General features: G+C 36.2%; 1 protein-coding gene across 1 annotated transcript; it reads right to left on the reverse strand.

The window, feature by feature from the left end:
- Positions 1-19,174: 19,174 nt before the first annotated feature.
- On the reverse strand, positions 19,175-20,133 carry LOC138907429 (uncharacterized). Its single transcript, XM_070198026.1, has 2 exons — positions 20,057-20,133; positions 19,175-19,970 (listed from the first exon to the last, which is right to left on the reverse strand). Exons 1-2 carry the CDS (start codon positions 20,131-20,133, stop codon positions 19,175-19,177), a joined length of 873 nt encoding a protein of 290 aa, XP_070054127.1.
- Between the last annotated feature and the right edge of the window lie 249 nt (positions 20,134-20,382).

Genomic DNA, 20,382 nt, shown 5'->3' on the forward strand with positions numbered 1-20,382 from the left:
TTGTCTCCGTAGGGATTAGATTTAAACAGCGTTCGAATAATCTTTAGTTAATTACTATCCAAAAAAATTAACACTTGATTAAATGATTATCAACTACGATTAACTACTAAAAATTAAGCACTTATCAATTGATCACGAAAGACAAAAGTTGAGCAACAAAGAAATATCAATGAGAGAAATAAGGGTAATTGACTAGACAAGTGCAAGAGAATTGACTTGGGATCCAATTCTTGGAGTAATTCACTCTATAATACTATTGATTCTCATGAATACATCACATAATTAGATTATACTTGAAGTTAAGGTTCCTCTTTCGATTAAACGTTAATTTTAGTAAATAATCCAATTGAAGCATGGTGAACAATTGCAACGAATAAAATGGTGGTTTTAGTCTAAAGGATAGTTTCTCAGGAATATTTTCCTATTTTCTAATTCGATTGATAATTCAACTGGCTCTTTCGATTACCTAGTTGAATCACGAATTTAAACTAGAGAATAAGATATAAATAAATTCAATATAAAGCTCCTCTTTCGATTAAGCTAAATAATAAACATCTTCACATTATGATTTAAAGATCCAACAATTAATTCAAGCAATAGTCAAGAATCGAATCCCTAATCAAGTTATCAATATATTATATTTGTCAACACCCTAAGGGAAATTACTCCATAGAAATGGAAAAATTCATCTCAATAAGGTTTAAAGATATAGAAAACAGCAATGCTAATGATTCGATACAAACTCCCATATTACACCCATTGTTGGTTGAAGTCTTGATGAATTCTTATGTCCCCTTGACTTAGTTGCTTCTCAAATATTTCGTATGTCAAAAGTTCCTTCAAAAATGTATTATTGGTGTATTTATACCGTATAGAAATGGGTCCGGATGGAACTACCCTTTACGAGCCGAAACAAAAAATAACTCTAAGAAAATTGAACAAGCGCGTTGCGCCTCGTGTCGCACCCTACGGCGTGCCTGTGGGGATTTACAGAGAGCATTTTCTAACAGACTTTTCCCAGTTGCACTGTCACGCCGCACCCTGTGGCGCCCCATGCGGTGCGGTACTTCTTTTTCTTAAAGTGTTCATTTTTTCTCAATTTGTTTATCCACACTTGTTCATCGACCCCCGAACACGATCCCGATTTAACTCCTTGGAATTTTACTCGCATTTCAAAGCTCCAATGTATTTGATACAGCTATCAATTAAATTTTAACTCAGGATCAATTCCTGCAAGGCATAAAATATGTAATAAGCATAGATCACCATCATTCAAGCTCAAACACAAGTAAAATATAGTAATTAGAATGCAAAATATGACTAAAACACAACTTTCTAGCCTACCATAAGTTATTCTAGCTCGGTAGGTTCGAAAGTTGAGATCTAAGAGTTTTTCTTCTGTTAATGTGCAATGGAGAGGTCAGCCAATCAAGGTAGCTACGTAGGAGTCCGAGTTGGATATGCGGAGTACATGCCCATACCGTTTTGCCAGTCCAGGTACTTTTCTATGTTCGTTCGACGACAAACATTTAATTTAGAGGTGGAGAATATGACGACCTGATAGGTCATTTTGAGTACAGCCTTTATTTCCGTGTTCCGAGATCTCCATTACATTCATTTGATATTTCTTGATTTTCATGCAAGGTCCGTGGCATTTTTGGGAAAATGGTTACCCAAAAAGTTAAAGAAAAAGTTATTTTAGGCTTAAAATGGAACTTGAGTTATCCATGGTCAACATTCTTGGTAAATGACCTCGGATCGATATTTTGAAGATTCCAGTAGGTTTGTATGATATTTTTATACTTGTACACATATTTGGTTGGGGTCTGTGGTGACGCGAGCGAGTTTCGGCGCATTTTGTGAAAGATTGTGAAAAATGCGTTTTCAAGTTGAAATCTTGAGTTTTGATTATCAATTCTTGTTATTTGATATTATTTTAATGATTTGAGGTAGAGAGAAAGTTTATATCATGTTATTACACTTTTGTTCATGTTTGGTTTAAAGTCTGAGGGGCTCGGGTGAGTTTCGAATATGTTACGGATGAGTTTGGGTGGTTTGAGGACTACTAGTGTCTTTCCAGTTCCGGTGTCTGTTGCATATCCTGCAGTTGCGAGGTACGGCAATTGTGAGCCTTGCTTTTATGAACAAGTGTTCGCATTTGCGATGTTGGGCTGGTGGACTGGAACTTCGCTTTTGCGAAGAAAAGTTCGCATCTACGAGCTAAGCTGAGACTGCATTTGCGATCTCAAAGTCGCATTTGCAACGCAGTGTCCTAGGGGGTGAGCTACACATTTGCGAAGTGGTTGTTCGCATTTGCAAAGTGGTTGTTCGCATTTGCGAAGGGGAAAAGTTCACATTTGCGAACAAAATGTCACATTTGCGACTTATCTATGCCCGATCAGCGTGTCGCATTTGCAGGGACCGCATTTGTGAACAAGAGTTCGCAAATGCGACACCTGCAGCTGGGTAAAAGATGAAAAAAATAGGACTTAGCTCATCTTACATCATTTCTCAATCCTAAACTCTCTAGAGGCGATTTTTGAAGCACTTTTTCTTCCCATATTCATCGTTAAGCAACTCTAATCCACTTTTTTCAATTCTCCATTACTTTTCATGAGTTTTTAACATCAAATCTAGGATTTCCATGGTAGAAATTAGAATTTGGATAGAAATTGGGAATTATGTAAAATTTAGATTCAGACCTCAAATTGAAGTCAGATTGTGAAATAAATTAATAATCATGCACGGGGATGAATAGGTAATCGGGTTTTGGTCTATATCTTGGAATTTGACCAAGCGGGCCCGGGGTGATCTTTTATTGACTTTTTTCAATTTCATTAAAGATAGAATCTTTTCACTCGTGGTTAGTTTCTAAAGCTTATTTTGATTTATTTTGCTAGATTTGATTGATTTGGAGGCTAATTCTAAAGGAAAGGTTATGGTTAAGCACTGATTGGGTTGCGAAAAGAGGTAAGTGTTATGGTTAACCTTGACTTTAGGGAATTAGGACTTGATTGGATTATTTGCTACTTGATTTATGTGTAGGGACGTTGTATATGCAAGGTGACGAGTGTATATGCGTAGTCACAGGTTAAACATGCGGGTTGAGATATTTATTTATCATTTTCATTTATTTCATGCATTCATTTAATCCATGTTATTAATTATTAAATGCTTTTATTGTTAATTGTATTTACTTGTTAAATTCATGCCTTATCTGTTACATGCCTTAATTGCTAATCATTTTCATGTATCTGTGTCTTAATTTATTAACTGTCATTACTCCCTATTTGACCTTGAGTGTTGTTAGATAACTACTTTTACCCGCTTTGTGACCTTAATTGAGTAATTCTTTATTGTGCTTCATTTGGATTACGTCGTAGTTGGTTGTAGATATTCATTTATATTATTATTGCGTGAGATAGATTACGCTCTACAACGGTTATTGGTATTTTTGAGTAGGGTCGGGTTGCATGCCGCAACAAATGTTGGTACCATAGTTTCAGATCAGGTTTCACGCCGCAACAATATCTGTATATTTATATTTTATATCGGGTTACGTGGCACAACGAAGAAGAAATTATATATATATATATATATATATATATATATATATATATATATATATATATATATATATATATATATTTGTAGATCGGGTTGCATGCCGCAACGAAAAAGATATTATTTATTTATATATATTTGTGGATCAGGTTGCGCGCCGCAACGGAAAAGACATATTTAATTTTTTTGAGCTATTGTTTTTCGTATCCGGATTGTATTGAGAAAGATTGAGCTTTGATGTTATTATGGGGCCCTCTGTTTTAAAATTCCTGTTCCAGTTTTTATGTTATACTCGTTTTCTCTATTTTGTTGTTATTTCATTATATCCTTATAAGTTTTTAATGAGTTCCTTGTTATAGCCTCGCCACTACCTCGTCGAGGTTAGACTCAGCACTTACAGAGTACATGGGTCGTTTGTACGCATGCTATACTTCTGCGCTTCTTGTGCAGATTCTGGTATTGGTCCCAGCAGCAGTTAGTAGAGGCTTGCTTGGATTAGTTGATCACGGAGACTTGAGGTATAGTTGAATTGCGCCTACAGCAATGAAGTCCCCTTCCCTATCTAACTCTACTCTTTATTTTTGTTTCAAACATTTGTACTTTCATTTAGACTTTGGTTATAGCACTGTTAGAATGCTCATGTACCTGTGATCCCAGATTCTGGGGTTTGATTTGTTAGCATTCGGAGTTATTATATTTGTATTAAAAACTCTTATTTCTTTTTGAATTATTTTTGAATTGGTTTTAAAATAATTAATTGTGTACTAATATTGGCTTACCTGGCAAGTGGACGTTAGGCGCCATCACGGCCCTGAGGGAGGGATTCTGGGTCGTGACAATACCAAACAAGGTAGAAGGCATATAGCTAATAATAAGAATAAGGTAGAAGGCATAGATATAATAGCAGTAAATAAAGTAGAAGACATAGATGTAACAACACAAGCAAAGTAGAAGTTAAGGTAGAAGGCACGTAGATGACAGTAGTAAACAAGATAGGAGGAATAGATGTAATAACAAAAACAAGGTAGAAGACATGTACTTGATAATAACAAAATAAGATAGAAGGCATATGTGTAACAATATAGCAAAGAAAAGTCAGAGTTGTATCAACAATCAGACAAGGTAGAGGTATATACATGTATGTGAGGAAAGGTAAACATAATATAATGCATGTCTCTCGTCCTCGCATGCACGAAAACACTATTCGCGCTATGAAATCTCATCCTCACTTGCACGAAAACACCCTCCGTGCATTTATCATACCTCTTCCTTACTGAGCATGGAAACACCTTTCGTGTAATAATAAAAATGTCAATGAGCACGGAAATACCCTTCGTGCATAAATCATTGTTCTGACTAGCACGAGAACACCTTTGTGGAATTCACTATTCCTCACCAAGCATATATATTATATATATAAAAGACAGTACCAAGTAAAGTAGGAAGCATAAAGAACATCAAGAAGAGTGATTTAGCATAATAATCCACGTGAGAATTAACCTCAAGTATTACAATGTTCAAATATCTCAACAACACTTAAGCATGATCCTTAGCATGAATATAAAATCTCAAGTATCACAAATTAATGGATATAGATATACGTTCATGATATAAAATATAACTCAACTAAATCGAGTAGACCAAAAACCTCAAGAATAGTCCATCACATTCAAATAAGATATCATAAAATAAAACACGACTCTAGCATGTAAATTTTGCTCATGTTATCATAGAAATCAACAGCAGCATAAGTCAAAGAACAACACAAAAATCAATAAAGAATAAAGTAATCTAGAATCTACCTCGAGCATGAATAACCCCGGCACATGCATATATGCTCGTCACCTCGTATATACCCCACCCTCACATGTAGAAAATAATATCATTTATTAGGAAAAAATTCCTCAAATCAAAGCTAGTCAAGACACTTACTTAATCCGGCTAGTCTTCAATCTCAAATCGCGCCAAAACCTCATTTTATCATACCCGATCACGCACATTCAAGACAAACATCATCCAAGAAAGTCAATCAATGTCATAGGAAGCGATCCCAATCAATAGAGTTTAATCTTTGAAAAGTTCTCAAAAAAGGTCAACAAAGGTCAACCGGGGGCCGCGTGCCCAAAATCAGAAATCAATACCAAATCCCGATGAACCATAATCTGATGAGTCCAAATATATAACTAGATTCCAAAACTGAGTGTAAATCAGTACTCAAATCCTCAAAATACACTCTCCCAAAGTATAGACAAAACCCCCAAATTTTATCTCAATCTTTTATATTTTGGGTGTTAATAATTCATGTATATTCTTGAGATAATACCAAAAAAATGAGTACAAATCACTAAACCATTAATCTTGTATGAAAATTTCCAAGCAAAATCGTCCATCTCCAAGTCCAGGGTTCAAAATATGAGAGAATGAGTCAAAATCCCAATACACATAACTTACAAGTTTTCCTAGAACTACTCTTCGCGATCGAGACCCACTACTCCGCAATCGCGAAGCTCAAAATGATGTTGCTACCAAAATCTCTTACGCATCACGGAAATACCTTTAGCTCACCAGGACCCAACACTACAGGACCGTGCCTTACACATCGCGAATGTGAAGAACCACTGCCCCCAGCTCATACCCTTCAACACGGATGTGGTCCCCCTCATGTGATCGCGGTGTCCAGCTCCCCTATACTCCACGGACGCGGACGCGGACTTGACCATGCGAACGCGAAGTAGAAGCTCCCAACTACTAAATCACACTACACGATAGCAACTTTACCCCCTAGATTGTGAAGCTTATAAGGGACACCAGAAAACCAGCAATGCAAACTCAACAGAATAGGTCCGAAACCACCCTAAATTACACGTGAGCCCCTTGATCACATCCAATCATACAACAAGTCCAAATATCTTATCCAAATTTATTCCAAGGCTCCAAACATCACAAACAATGACAAAACCAAGAATCAAAGATCCAATCCATATCTTGACTTTCAAATATTCAAACTTCACCGAACGCGTTTGAATCACACTTAGAAATTTCGGATCACAATCAAACTATGCACACAAGTTTCAATAAACCAAATGAACCTATCCAAGGTCTCAAAACCACAATAGGAGTTCGATAATACCAAAGTCAACTCCCCGTCAACCCTATGAACTCTTTAATTCTTCAAATTGCTATCTTTCAACAAATAGAGCCAAAACATTCCAGCAACATCCAAATTCAAATACGAACATACGCCCAAGTCAAAAATCACATATTAATTGTCATGACCCCAAATTCCCATCTTAAGATATCGTGATGGCACCTAATCTCTAAGACTAGGTAAGCCTAACACATGTTGAGTTATTAACAGATTTAAATCATTTAACCATTAAACAAGAACCAGCATTTTCCACACATAGCCAACAACCATCAATAGATATACAATATCCCAAAACTGATAGTATGAAATCATAAGCTCTTCTAAGAGTAACTAAGAATATCACATACATCATTGTTTGGAATGGAAATAAACAGTAACAAAGTAAAACTCCAGAAGGTGACTCTGAGGCTTATGAACGTAGTGGCAGGTATACCTTGAAGTATCCACTGTAACTAACAATCAACTAAATAATGATCGTCACACTCCGAAGTACCTTAATATGCACAAAAATGTACAGAAGTGTAGTATGAGTACACCACAGTAGTACCCAGTAAGTATCACGACTGACCTCGGTAGAGTAGTGACAAGGTATAGTTAAGACACCTACTAAACATAATAATTTGTATAAGTATTAATATAGGACTAACAGAGGAACAAATATCAATATAAGGCTAAACTTGGAAAGAATAACAATATAACTCTAGCAAGGGAAAGTAGAAGAAACAAATAGCAACAAGGAGTAAACATGTGATAACGCAACAAGGTAATCAGAACAGAATCGAAGTACCAGTGAGACTAATTAAGGAAAACAAATGACAACCATATAATAAATCGTACTTCCACAAGGTTTACACAAGAATCACCCTGATGTACCACACCTCATAATAACAAATCACGGGTCCCAAATCATGAATCATAATCACATGACATCTTGTGCCCACATTATAAATCACAACCGCACAGACAACTCACGTATTGCATAGATAAATTATGTGCCAATACCATTAATACCTCAGATCTGCACGGATAACTCACGTGTCAATAGTAACAATATCTCATATCTGTACGGACAACTCACGTGTCAATAGTAATAATATCTCATATTCACACGGACAACTCGCATACCACCAGTCCAATCCACACACAAAAAGAAGGTATAAAATAATACATGCACATGATCAATAAACATCAAGATTCATGCTCCTGGACTAATATTGGTGACATGTTACGGTGTATGCTTGTGCAAGTGTACTATCATAGTTCAAGTTACTAAGTAGAATCAGAGATACCGAGTAGCACATTGGAAACAACACAGCAAAACCAGTAATATGCATGACACACATAAGAAAATCACACCATCACACAAATATCATCAATAACAATGCCCCCATGCCATTACAAATCATCCCCGACATAACCTATCGTGTCTCGTCGCGTGCGCAAAAATAAAGTAAATACACGCCTTGTCTCTCCACACGCGCATCAATAATTATCCCACCTTGTCTCGTCACATGCGCAAACCCAACATATATAGCCCGCCTTGTCTCGTCGCATGTGCAAATATTAATAATAACAATAGCACGAATAACTCACGTGCAAACACCCCGACAATCCTCTCAACAATTCCACATGTGACAAAAATATCACAACAAAATATAACAACTCGCACCACACGTATCCATGTATCACAATATTTCCATAACAACATTACCAATACCACAACAATTCTAAGCATACGGCTCAACGACACTGATTACAACAACAACAACAACAACAACAACAACAACAACAACAACAATAACAACAACAACAACAACATGAGATTATGGCAAGTAGATCAATACAAGAATTACAATAATACAATGAAACGGAATAATAAACTCAGCAATGAAAGAGATAACACGTAATAAGGACTTCAAATAACAATGAAAGGGGTAACATGAAATTAACTTTAATTAAGAATAACTCGACAATAAAAGAGGTAGCATGACAGTAAAAGAGGTAACAAATTCATTTAAAGCATATATGAGTAAGCTTGACAATAAAAGATAGAGCATGTACTAACATCTTCAAATATAGCATGTAAGAGTAAACTTAGCAATGGAAAGTGTGACATGATATGACAATTTCAATTAGATGCATGAAATAATCCTAAGAGTCCAAACCGGTCAATTCCACATATAAGACCATGCACACACTCGTCACCTCATATACACGTCTTCCACATAATTCAAATAGTTCAATCAAGCCAATCTCTACGGAGTAGTTCTCCCACACAAAGTTAGGCAACACACTTATCTCAACTAGGCCAAATCAACAATCAAAAATAACTTTTCCCTTAAAAGTCACCTCTGCACGGCTCAAATTTAACCAAAACGACATAATATCGTCAAACAATGCAAGAGAAAATAATTTTGATTAATAAAGTTACGATCTTGATGAAATTTTCAAAAGTCAACAAAGGTCAACACTAGACCCGCCTGATCAAAACCCGAATCCAAGGGTAGATCTCGACTACCCATAACTCGACGAGCCCATATCTATATTTTGTTTTCAAATTCGAGACCAATTCAACTCTCAAATCCCAAATTTTTATTTTTTAAAACATAGACAAAATTATCCAAAATTTCACTTTGAATCTCATAATTTTGATGTGAAACACATATATATAATCATGTAATATAGTTGGAAATTGATCAGAATCACTAACCCAATGATTGTGTGTGAAAATCCCCCCTCCAAATCGCCTCCTACTGAGTCTAAAGTTCTAAAATATGAAAAATTAGACTAAAATCTCGTCTTCCAGCCCTTTTATTCAGGTACAGATGTCGCAATTGCGACACTGGGTTTGCAATTGCGAACCCTCGCAAATGCGGAAAAATCATCGCAAATGCGGCTCCTAATAAACCCAGGGAATGTCGCAAATGCGACCCTGACCCTACGTAAAAGTGACCATGATGATTGCAAATGTGAACCAGCCCAGCCCAGGTCACCATCGCTAAAGCGAAACATTTGTTCGCAAATGCGAATATGACAGACCCCAACAAACCTCTCAATTGCGATATCCCACCTCGCAAATGCGAACAAAATCTCACATTTGCGAGACCTGAAGCACCTGTTCAGAAACCAGCAAAATTGAAACCTCTTCAAACTCTCTTAAACTCGTCTGAAACTCACCTGAGCCCTCGGGACTCCAAATCAAACATCAATACAAGTCTAAAATTATCATGAGAACTCGCTTGTGCGATCAAAATACCAAAATAACATCTAGAATCACGAATCGGACATCAAAATGCATGAAATTTACATTGAAACTCAAGAACTTCTAAAAATACAACTGCGCGGCCGATTCATATCAAATCAACTCTGAATGACGCTAAACTTTGCAGACAAGTTTCAAATAGCAAAACAAACCTATTCCAAGTCCTAAAATAAAAATCTAAATCCGTTAGCCATAAAGTCAAACCATAGTTGAACTTAAGGAGTTTCTAAACCGTCAAATTACCAACTTTCAGCAAAACATGCCAAATCAGCCTAGGGACCTCCGAATTCAATTCCGGGCATACGCCCAAGTTCAAAATAACGATACAAACCTATCGGAGACATCAACATACCATTCCGGGGTCATTTCTACACTAGTCAAACCTCGGTAATATTTCCAACTTAAGCTTCAAAAATGAGAATCACTCATCCAAATCAATCCCGAAACATCTAAAAATCGAATCCGACCATACACACAAGTCATAATACACAATATAAAGCCACTCAAGACCTCGAACCACTGAACAAAATGCAAAAGCTCAAAATGACCGGTCATATCGTTATATTAATCTATTGGAATTATCAAATCACCAACCCGAGATCATTTACTTAAAAGCCAAACCCTGGTCAACTCTTCCAACTTAAGACTTCCAAATTGAGAATCATGCTATCAAATCAATCCCGAACCTTAAGAACATCAAAACCAACCATACGCGCAAGTTGTAATTGTCACGACCCGAAATTCTCACATTCGGGACCGTGATGGTGTCTAACATTTTACTTGCTAGGCAAGCCAACGTTAGAATAATTTAAACCATTTTTAATTAAATAGTAAAGAAACCAACGACTCGAATAATATCTGAATTTAAATGTGCAAAACAAAAATAATTCGATATCTAAATGCCATCCTAGAAGTAGAGTCACATGTGCACGAGCTTCTGGAATAATACAAACAAGGGTCTGAATAAAATAAAGTTGTCTGAAGAAAGCACACATCTAAGATAAAGTAGAAGGGGACTTTAGAGTTGCGAACGTTGTGCAGCTATACCTCAAGTCCCCTCTGATAGCTGGATCCGAGCAAATCTACAGTACACCGCTGGGACCAACTCTGGTATCTGCACAAGAAGTGCAGAGTGTAGTATGAGTACAACCGACCCATGTACTCTGTAAGTGCCAAGCCGAACCTCGACGAAGTAGTGACGAGGCTAAGGCATGTTTCTTACATTAACTTGTACACAATAATAATAATAATAATAATAATAATAATAATAATAATAATAATAATAATAATAATAATAATAATAATAATAATAATAATAATAATAATAATAATAATAATAATAATAATAATAATAATAATAATAATAACAGGAATAGAATTAAGACCGATAAATCATATCTATAATTGAAGTCAATCAAGCAGTCATAATCCCTCAATTAATTTTCGTTGCGGCGTGTAACCCACTCTAACAATATAAACATCGAATAAAATCTGTTGCGGCGTGCAACCCGATCCAACAATAAAATCTTTCAATTTAATTCCATTACGGCATGCAACCCGCTCCAACAATATAATCTTAAAATAAATTTGTTGCGGCGTGCAACCCACTCCAACAATATAATTTAACAACTCTTAAATGTAAAAATACTTCAATTAATACCACATTTAATAGGAACTTATTAGGCAACAAATCATAAAATAATTATGATTTATTTAGGAAACAAGTAATGACAAGTAGCAATTAATTATGGAAATCAGGGAGAAAATAGGCAATTTAATATTTAATATGCTAAATGTCATGTAGCAATTAAGACACATAAGTCAAATAAGCATGAATCAATTATAGCATGAATTGAAAACATAATATGGGACAAAGATTATGAGAGAAATAATTAATTAATGATTTTAAATAATTTATGATTTTTCAGATAAATAGGCAAACAATCAATTTGACAACGTATAGGTACTCGTCACCTCGCCTATACGTCGTTACACATGAAATTCATATAACAAATAATTCAAGGGTTCTATTCCCTCAACTCAAGGTTAAACACGACACATACCTCGCTTCGCAACCAAATTCAAGATTCCAATAAACCTTTACCTCGCGAATTGGTGTTCGAAAGCTTCAAATCTAATCACATAAAATCCAATATACTGAACACGAATCGTAGGAATTAATTCCGTATGAAATTACTAATTTTCCGAATTAAAATCTGAAATTTATCTCAAAAAAATCAACAGTGGGACCACATCTCAAATCTCGGGAAAAACTCACGAACTCCGAACACCCGTTCCGAGACGAGTCCAACCATACAAAAAATATCAAATTTTGATGTCAAATGGACCTTCAAATTCTAAATTTTTGTTTTTGGAAAGTTTTACAACATCTAAATCCGAAATAAATGATGAATATAGACATGGACTTATAAAATATCATCAATATATGATAAGAAACACTTACCCAGTCAAAAGTCGTGAAAACCTCCTTCAAATTGCACAAAAACTGAGGTTTTAAAACTCAAACAAAAATGGCGAAATGACTAATTTTCGATCCCTTATGTTCCTGTAAATTTTCGCTTCTGCGACGAAATGGCTGCATCTGCGACGTCGCTTTTGCGACTGAAAATGCCGCTTCTGTGAAAAGGCACTGGCCAGCTGGAGCCTCGCATCTGCGGAGGCATTTTCGCTTCTACGAAATCGATTCTGCGATGCCAAATGCGCATTTGCGCTGCCTTCCACTTATGCGAATGCAATGTCCGATTCTGCAACTTCTTGCCCAGCTCCTCTGCTTCCGCTTCTGTGATGGACTTTACGCTTCTATGGAGCTGCTTCCGTGGCCAAGGCTTCGCAGAAGAAAACACACCAGAAGCAGTAAATTCCAGAATTTTCTTAAGTCCAAAATTTGATCTGATTTCGATCCGAATCACACTCGGGGTACCTGGGACTAGGGCTGCTTATCGGGCGGATTGGGCGGTTAATTACTCTTAACGGTTTGGCTTAACGGTTATCGGTTTTTAAATGTATTAATCCGCTAGCCACCCGATAAGATATCGGGCGGATTGGTATCGGTTTAGCTCTTATCGGGCGGTTATTGGGCGGTTTATCGGCCTAATTCAATCTATATTGCGTGCATTAATTGTTTGCTGACCGCCTAGCATACAAATTCAGAATAGGAAATTATACATTGAGTCCAAACATAAATGTTTGTTAACGCCTACATAAGAATGATGTAGTGTGTCATGTGTTGTAGAGTGAAAAAAGTTGTGGCACAACACTGTTATTCTTCTATTAAACATAGACAACAAGCATTAGTTTAAAAAAACAAAAGCAGAGGTGAACCATAGACAGCAGCTTAAACAATCTTGTTGTAGGGTGGGAGAATAAATTAAGCTAAAAAAAAGGACGAGATAGAGTACTGGAAGAAGTGGAAGGGTTTTTGATATTTAATATATATATATATATTCTTAACGGGTTAACGGATTATCCGTTAAGAAAATTGAATAATCCGCCCCCAAATCGATAAGCCGTTAATAAAAAAATTTCAATCTGTTCCCCGTCCGTTAAACTGTTAACCCGATACCAATAAGCCATTAAGCTTCGGTTTCGGTTCGATTTTCGGTTTCGGTTCGGTTTTGAACACCCCTACTTGGGACCCCGTCCGAGTATACCAACAAATCCCGTAACATAATACGGACTTATTCGGGGTCTCAAATTACGTCAAACAACGTTGAAATTACAATTCACACGTCGATTCAAACTTTTGAGTTTCAAACTTTTTAATTTACAAAACTTGTGCCGAAATGTATTAAACGAATCCGGAATAACTTTAAATTTGGCGCACAAGTCATAAATAACATAATGGAACTAATCCAACATCCGAAATCAAAATCTGTGCCTGATATCAATAAAAGTCAATTTTGTGGTCAAACTTTGAAAGTCTTTAGCCTTTAGATTTCTAGTTTCCGTTAAATGGCGACAATTCGAGCTAGGGACCTCCGAATTCGATTTCGGGCATATGCCCAAGTCCCAAATCACGATACGGACCTACCAGAACTGTCAAAATACTAATCTGGGTCTGTTTTCCCAAAAGGTTGACCGAAGTCAACTTAAGTGAGTTTTAAAGTACTATTTTATATTTTAATAAATGTTTCACATAAATACTTTCCACAAAAATTTACGTACTACGCACGTAAGTCGAGGAATGCTAAAAGGTGCTATTCGAGGTCTCTGAACACATAAATAAATATTAAATTTAAATATGACCTTTCGGGTCATCACATTCTCCACTTCTAAAACAAACGTTCGTCCTCGAAAGGAATTAGAAAATTACCTGAGCTGGTGAAAAGGTGTGGATATCTACTACGCATGTCCGACTCGGACTCCCGGGTAGCTGCCTCAATCGATTAACTTCTCCATTACACCTGAACTGAAGAATAACTCTTAGACATTAACTGTCAGACCTGCCGGGCTAGAATAGCCACCGGCTCCTCTTCATAAGTCAAATATTTGTCCAATTAGACTGAGCTGAAATCTAATACGTGGGACGGATCACCATGGTATTTTCAGAGCATGGATATATGAAACACCGGATGAACTGCCAATAAACTAGGTGGTAGTGCAAGCCTGTAAGCTACTTCACCCACCCTTTCAAGAATTTCAAAGGGTCTGATATACCTAGGGCTCAACTTGCCCTTCTTTCCAAATTTCATTACACCTTTCATAGGTGAAACCCAAAGCAATACTCTTTCTTCTGCCATGAATGTAACGTCACAAACTTTACGGTCTGGATAACTTTTTTGCCTAGACTGAGTTGTGCAAAGTCGATCCTGAATAACTTTGACCTTATACAAGGCATCCTGTACTAAATCGGTACCCAACAATTCGAGCCTCTCCCGGTTCAAACCTTCAACTGGTAAACGACATTGCCTCATGTAAGAAACTTGAGCATATAATATTGACTAAGAACAAGAAGGAAAGAAGAACAACTTATCAAAAATAATGTGTCGTGGCAAGCCACTGCCTTGAAAGCGATTTCGGCCCGACTAGGTGCAAATCGTTAAGACCGGTTTCTCTCCAAGGTTCCACAATACCTCCAAACACGTGCACTCGTAGCTAGAAGTTTAGAATTTGCACAAAACAGTTGCCCGGAAAGGAGAGAATATGAAGGTATTTTGTGTGTTGGATAATTCACAAAAAAGACTGTCTTTTTATAGGCAAAGCTATTGGCCAGTTACAGATGAAGGAATTAACTAGTAGTTGTCACGAGAATTAAAATGTTGTTGGAAGAAAGTAATGAATAGAAAGATGAATTCTTGGTTAATAATTAAGTTGGTTATGATGTCTAATCCATAACTTATTTATAGGTAATTAGGGAGGTTCCATGTATGACAAGTGTGGAGACCCTTTTGACACTTGTCCAAATATATTAGTCCACTTGGCTTCAATATTAATAAGTGTACCTAGTCTTCCATGCATGAAGACATATGGTAGATTTGCATAGCCATTTGTCAAAGCCCTTCAACAATTGGCTTTAAGGTTTCATGCAAGAAGCCACTTGAAAATTGATAGGACACTTGTAAAATAAAAAGACCCATGGCTATTGGTGGTAAATAGATTTTCAAAAAGAAATCTTTCACTTTGTATTATAAATAATACCAACAATCCCCCACTAATGCAAAGACAAAAATAGAATAATTCTGGGAAAACGAAGGAACATGTACTTAAGTGTCAATATCTTTCGATTTGAATTGGCACGTAGTGAAATGAGGCAACAACTAACATCCACAAAGTGAAGTACTCTTGAACTGAATGGACATTAGTTGAGACCCCCACAACACATACTATGTCCTTAATTTTATGCAAACTCCGCGATACTAACAAAGTACTTTTATGGTCATGCGCATACCTTGGGTCTCATGAGCGCTCTAGAAAGACATCCCAAGTCCTTCATAAAAGGTGATTGCACCTCTACACTCACATAGGTAATTCCATCAAGTCTATCTACACATAGACTACCTTAAGGCTATGGAATCATTAAGAGCAAAATAAGCTCAACCTTATAAAGTACGGGTACTTAACACCATAGGGATAGGAAATGTAGTGCATATTGCGGTCTCATATGGCTTCGTTTGACCACAAACGGGTATCCACCATACTTCCTCAATCCATGGTCTTTAGCCCCATCCTCCTCGACATTTCAAGGATAAATCTCCTTTCCAAACCCTTGGTTAAAGGATCCACCAAATTTCTTTCGGATCTTACATATTCCAAGGAAATAACACCATGTTTCAACAACTATTTTACCGCACCATGCCTAATGCAGATATGTCTCCTTTTTCCATTGTACACACTATTTTTGGCAATTCCAATTGTCTCCTGTGAGTCACAATGTAGAGAAATTGGTGTAGCTTATCTTCCCATAAAGGCACGCCTTCCAATAAGTTTTTCAACCACTTGGCTTCTTGCCCTGCCAACTCAAGAGCAATGAATTCAGACTTCATAGTAGATCATGCTATACAAGTATGTTTTGAAGACTTCCATGAAATAGCACCTGCACCCAAAGTAAATATATAGCCACTAGTGGAGCTAACTTCATCATTGTCAGTAACCCAGTTTGCATAAAAAAATCCTTCTAAAACAGCAGGAAATTTATTAAAATGCAAACATAAATCCATAGTACCTCCCAAATAACATAGTAAACGATGAATAGCATTCCAGTTTTCACTACTAGGGTTGTGAGTATATCTACTCAATCTACTAATAGCATAAGCAATATCAGGTCGTGTATAATTCATGAGAAACATTACACTACCAATTATCTTAGCATACTCAGTTTGAGAAATACTAGATTCCTTATTCCTTTTCAAGTGTATGCTAGGATCATAAGGAGTTCTCACATGTGCTACATCAAAACAATAAAACCTTTTCAACATTTTCTCAATATAATGAGACTGAGACAATGAAAAATCATTAGAAGTTCTTTTGATTTTAACCCCTAAAATCACATCTGCTTCTCCAAGATCGTTTATTTCAAATTTAGAAGATAAAATTCTTATTCTCATTAACGACATTCACATTAGGGCCAAAGTTTAACATGTCATCCACATACAAACATATAATAACACAATATGATCCTATCAACTTGGAATAAACACAAGTATCAGATGCATTAACAACAAACCATTACCCACTAATGTGCTATTAAACTTTTCGTACCATTGCTTAGGTGCCTGCTTTATACCATACAAACACTTTCTCAATTTGCATACTTTATTCTCATGTCCTTGGATTACAAATCCCTCAGGTTGAGACATATAGATCTCTTCCTTTAAATCACCATTTAGGAAAGCCTTTTTAACATCCATTTGATGTATCACTAAATTATGTATAGCGGCTAAAGCAACAAGAGTTCTAATAGTCGCTATCTTAGTCACATGAGAATAAGTGTCAAAGTAATCAATGTCTTTCTTTTGGTTAAAACCCCTAATAACAAGTCTAGCCTTATATTTCTCAATTGTACCATCAGGTCTCAATTTCTTCATAAATATCCACTTGCTACTTATGGGTTTACAACCTTTAGGCAAATCAGACAAGTCCCACGTGTGATTAGAAACGATAGAATCTAATTCACTTTTAATGGCCTCTTTCCAAAAACTAGCATCTATTGACCTCATTGCTTAATTATAAGTCTTAGGGTCTTCTTCTATTAAATATATAGACACTAATTCATCATTCAAAATATCAAGATCAATATTTTCAGTCAAGAAAGTAGTGATAAAGTCAGGACCAAAGCTAGCTTCAATTCTACGCCTCTTACTTCTTTTAAGTTCATTTTCATGCTCATTAGCAGTAACACTAGAAGAAGGCACAATATGAGAATTAAAAGACATAGATGTAGAAGCATTATTAGGCACATCACTAGGCACATTATTTTTCAATGGAAAAACATGCACAAAAAATTCTGCATCTCTAGATTCACAAATAGAACTATCATTCAAAGACATAAATCTATATGAAGCACTATTTTGAGCATAACCAATGAAAATAGCATCAAAAGTCTTGGGTCCAACAGTTCCTTATTTAAAATCAGGTAGACTAACCTTAACCAAAGACCCCCACACTTTCAGAATTTTCAAGTTAGGGGCAAACTCTTTCCATAACTCATACAGGGTTTTATCTAAATTCTTATGAGGGACTTTATTAAGAATATAGAATGCAGATAAAATAGCTTCCCCTCACATATTATCAGATAAACCCGAACTCAAAAGCATAGAATTCATCATTTCCTTAAGGGTTATATTTTTTCATTCGGCTACACCATTTTATTGAGGAGTATAGGGAGCACTAACCTCATGTATAATACCATTTTTCTCACAAAGGGCTTCTAGAGTATTAGTACTATATTCACCACCCCTGTCAGACCTAAGCCTCTTGATTTTTCTGTCTAATTGATTTTCTACTTCTGCCTTGTATTTCAAAAATATGCTTTTAGCCTCATCTTTTGGCTTAAGAAGATATACCTTAGTGTATCTAGAAAAGTCATCTACAAAGGTGATGTAGTATTTCTTTCCACATTTACTAACAGTGTTCTTGAAATCTGCTAAGTCTGAATGTACTAGTTCAAGCAATTCTGTTTTTCTACTGATTACATTCTTAAAAGGTTTTTTTGGTATATTTTTCTTCTACACAAATAGTACACTTAGAAAAATTATCAACATTAACTGCAGGAATTAATTCCATTTTTCTAAGTCTTTTAATAGAAGCAATATTAACATGACCTAGTCTACCATGCCACAAATCAATGACTCAGCAATATAAGCAAAATTGAAAGTGCTAGAATTATTAGTAATCTCTTGAACGATGTTCAGTACAAATAAACCCCCACTAAGGTAACCCTTCCCAACAAAGTCTCCCCCACGATAAATAATAATTTTATCAGATTCAAAAATAAGTTTAAGACCTGCTTTGTTGAGAAGCGCACCAGAAACTAAGTTTCTACGAAGGGAGGGTACATACAGAACATTGTTCAAGGCTAAGGTTTTTCCAGAAGTTAACTTAAGGAGAATTTTTCCTTTACCTATAACTCCAGTTGTGGTAGAGTTACCCATATAGACACACTCGCCATTAGCAGATTCCTCAAAGTCATGAAACAACTCCTTATTGGCGCAAAGGTTCCTTGAAACGCCTGTGTTCAGTATCTAGTCAGTCTTGTTAGCCACTATGTTTGCCTCAAAAACCAAAGCAGCAATGACATCACCACCCTCAGTAAGGTTAGCTTGGACTGGAGCTTTTTCTCCATTCTTTGAGCTTTGTCCTTGTCTCTGGTTGCACTGAAAAGCCTTGTGACCAATTTTGCCGCAAACATAGCAAGGTCCTTTAGACTTTTGAATATGGCCCTCCAGCTTATTGAAGTAATTCTGCTTCTTCACATGTCCTTTCTTCTGGCCTTTCTTCTGTTTTCCTTTAAACATGTCTTTCACAAAAGTACTAGAAGATTCCACAAGGTTAGCTTTAGATAAATTAAGAGAAAGAGATTTCATCTTATCCTTAAGTCGTTCAGACTCCTCATCTTTGAGACGGTTTGCTTTCTCAGTCCTCATGTGACTGATCAGTTCTTGAAGAGTTAAGTTTTTCTTCTTGTGTTTCAGTTGATTCCTGTAATCACTCCAGGAAGGTGGAAACTTTTCAAGCAGAACATTAGCCTGGAGAATCTCACACATTTCCATGATTTCGTTCAAAACATCAGCAATCAAGTTCTCATACTCATGAACCTGCTGAAACTTAATCCACTTTCCAACCACATACTTCTTTTTTCCCGCGTCATCTGCTCCATATTTCTTATCCAAACTGTCCCATATGACTTTAGCGGATTTATAATTTATAAACAAATCAAAAAGAGGGTTAGTCATATGGTTAAGCAGATTCTCTCTAACTATTTTATTATCCTTTTCAAATTTCTTCTTAGCATCATCATCAGCAACAACAATATTAGAACTTTTAGCAACAATATCAGCAGGAGGATCATTAAACAAACATAATCAACTTCTAATTGTTCAAAAATAAATAAAAGTTTCTGGGACCAACGCTTATAATTGTTTCCATCTAAAGGCTCAAGCTTTGAGAGATCGGGAAGTTTTTTGTTCAAAGTGGTGGCCATTAGTCAATATTATATGCGAAATCGCTTTCAAATTGTAAGAAAAATGAGTAGATAATATTGAAGAAGAAGAAGGAAAGAAGAACAACTTATCAAAAATACTGTGTCATGGCAAGCCACTGCCTTGAAAGTGATTTCGATCGGACTGGGTGCAAATCAATAAGACCGGTTACTCCCCAAGGTTCCACAATACCTCCAAATATGTGCACTTGTGGCTGAAAGTTTAGAATTTGCAAAAAACAATTGCCCAGA

The sequence above is a fragment of the Nicotiana tomentosiformis genome, chromosome 3, assembly GCF_000390325.3.
Source record: "Nicotiana tomentosiformis chromosome 3, ASM39032v3, whole genome shotgun sequence".
Lineage (NCBI taxonomy): Eukaryota > Viridiplantae > Streptophyta > Magnoliopsida > Solanales > Solanaceae > Nicotiana > Nicotiana tomentosiformis.

Excerpts from the sequence above, each read along its gene's own strand:
- LOC138907429 (XM_070198026.1), bottom strand. The coding sequence starts at position 20,133 with ATGGCCACCACTTTGAACAAAAAACTTCCCGATCTCTCAAAGCTTGAG. Across the intron at positions 19,971-20,056 it reads GGAAACAATTATAAGCGTTG|TTCTAATATTGTTGTTGCTG; the intron begins GTCCCAGAAACT and ends TGTTGCTAAAAG.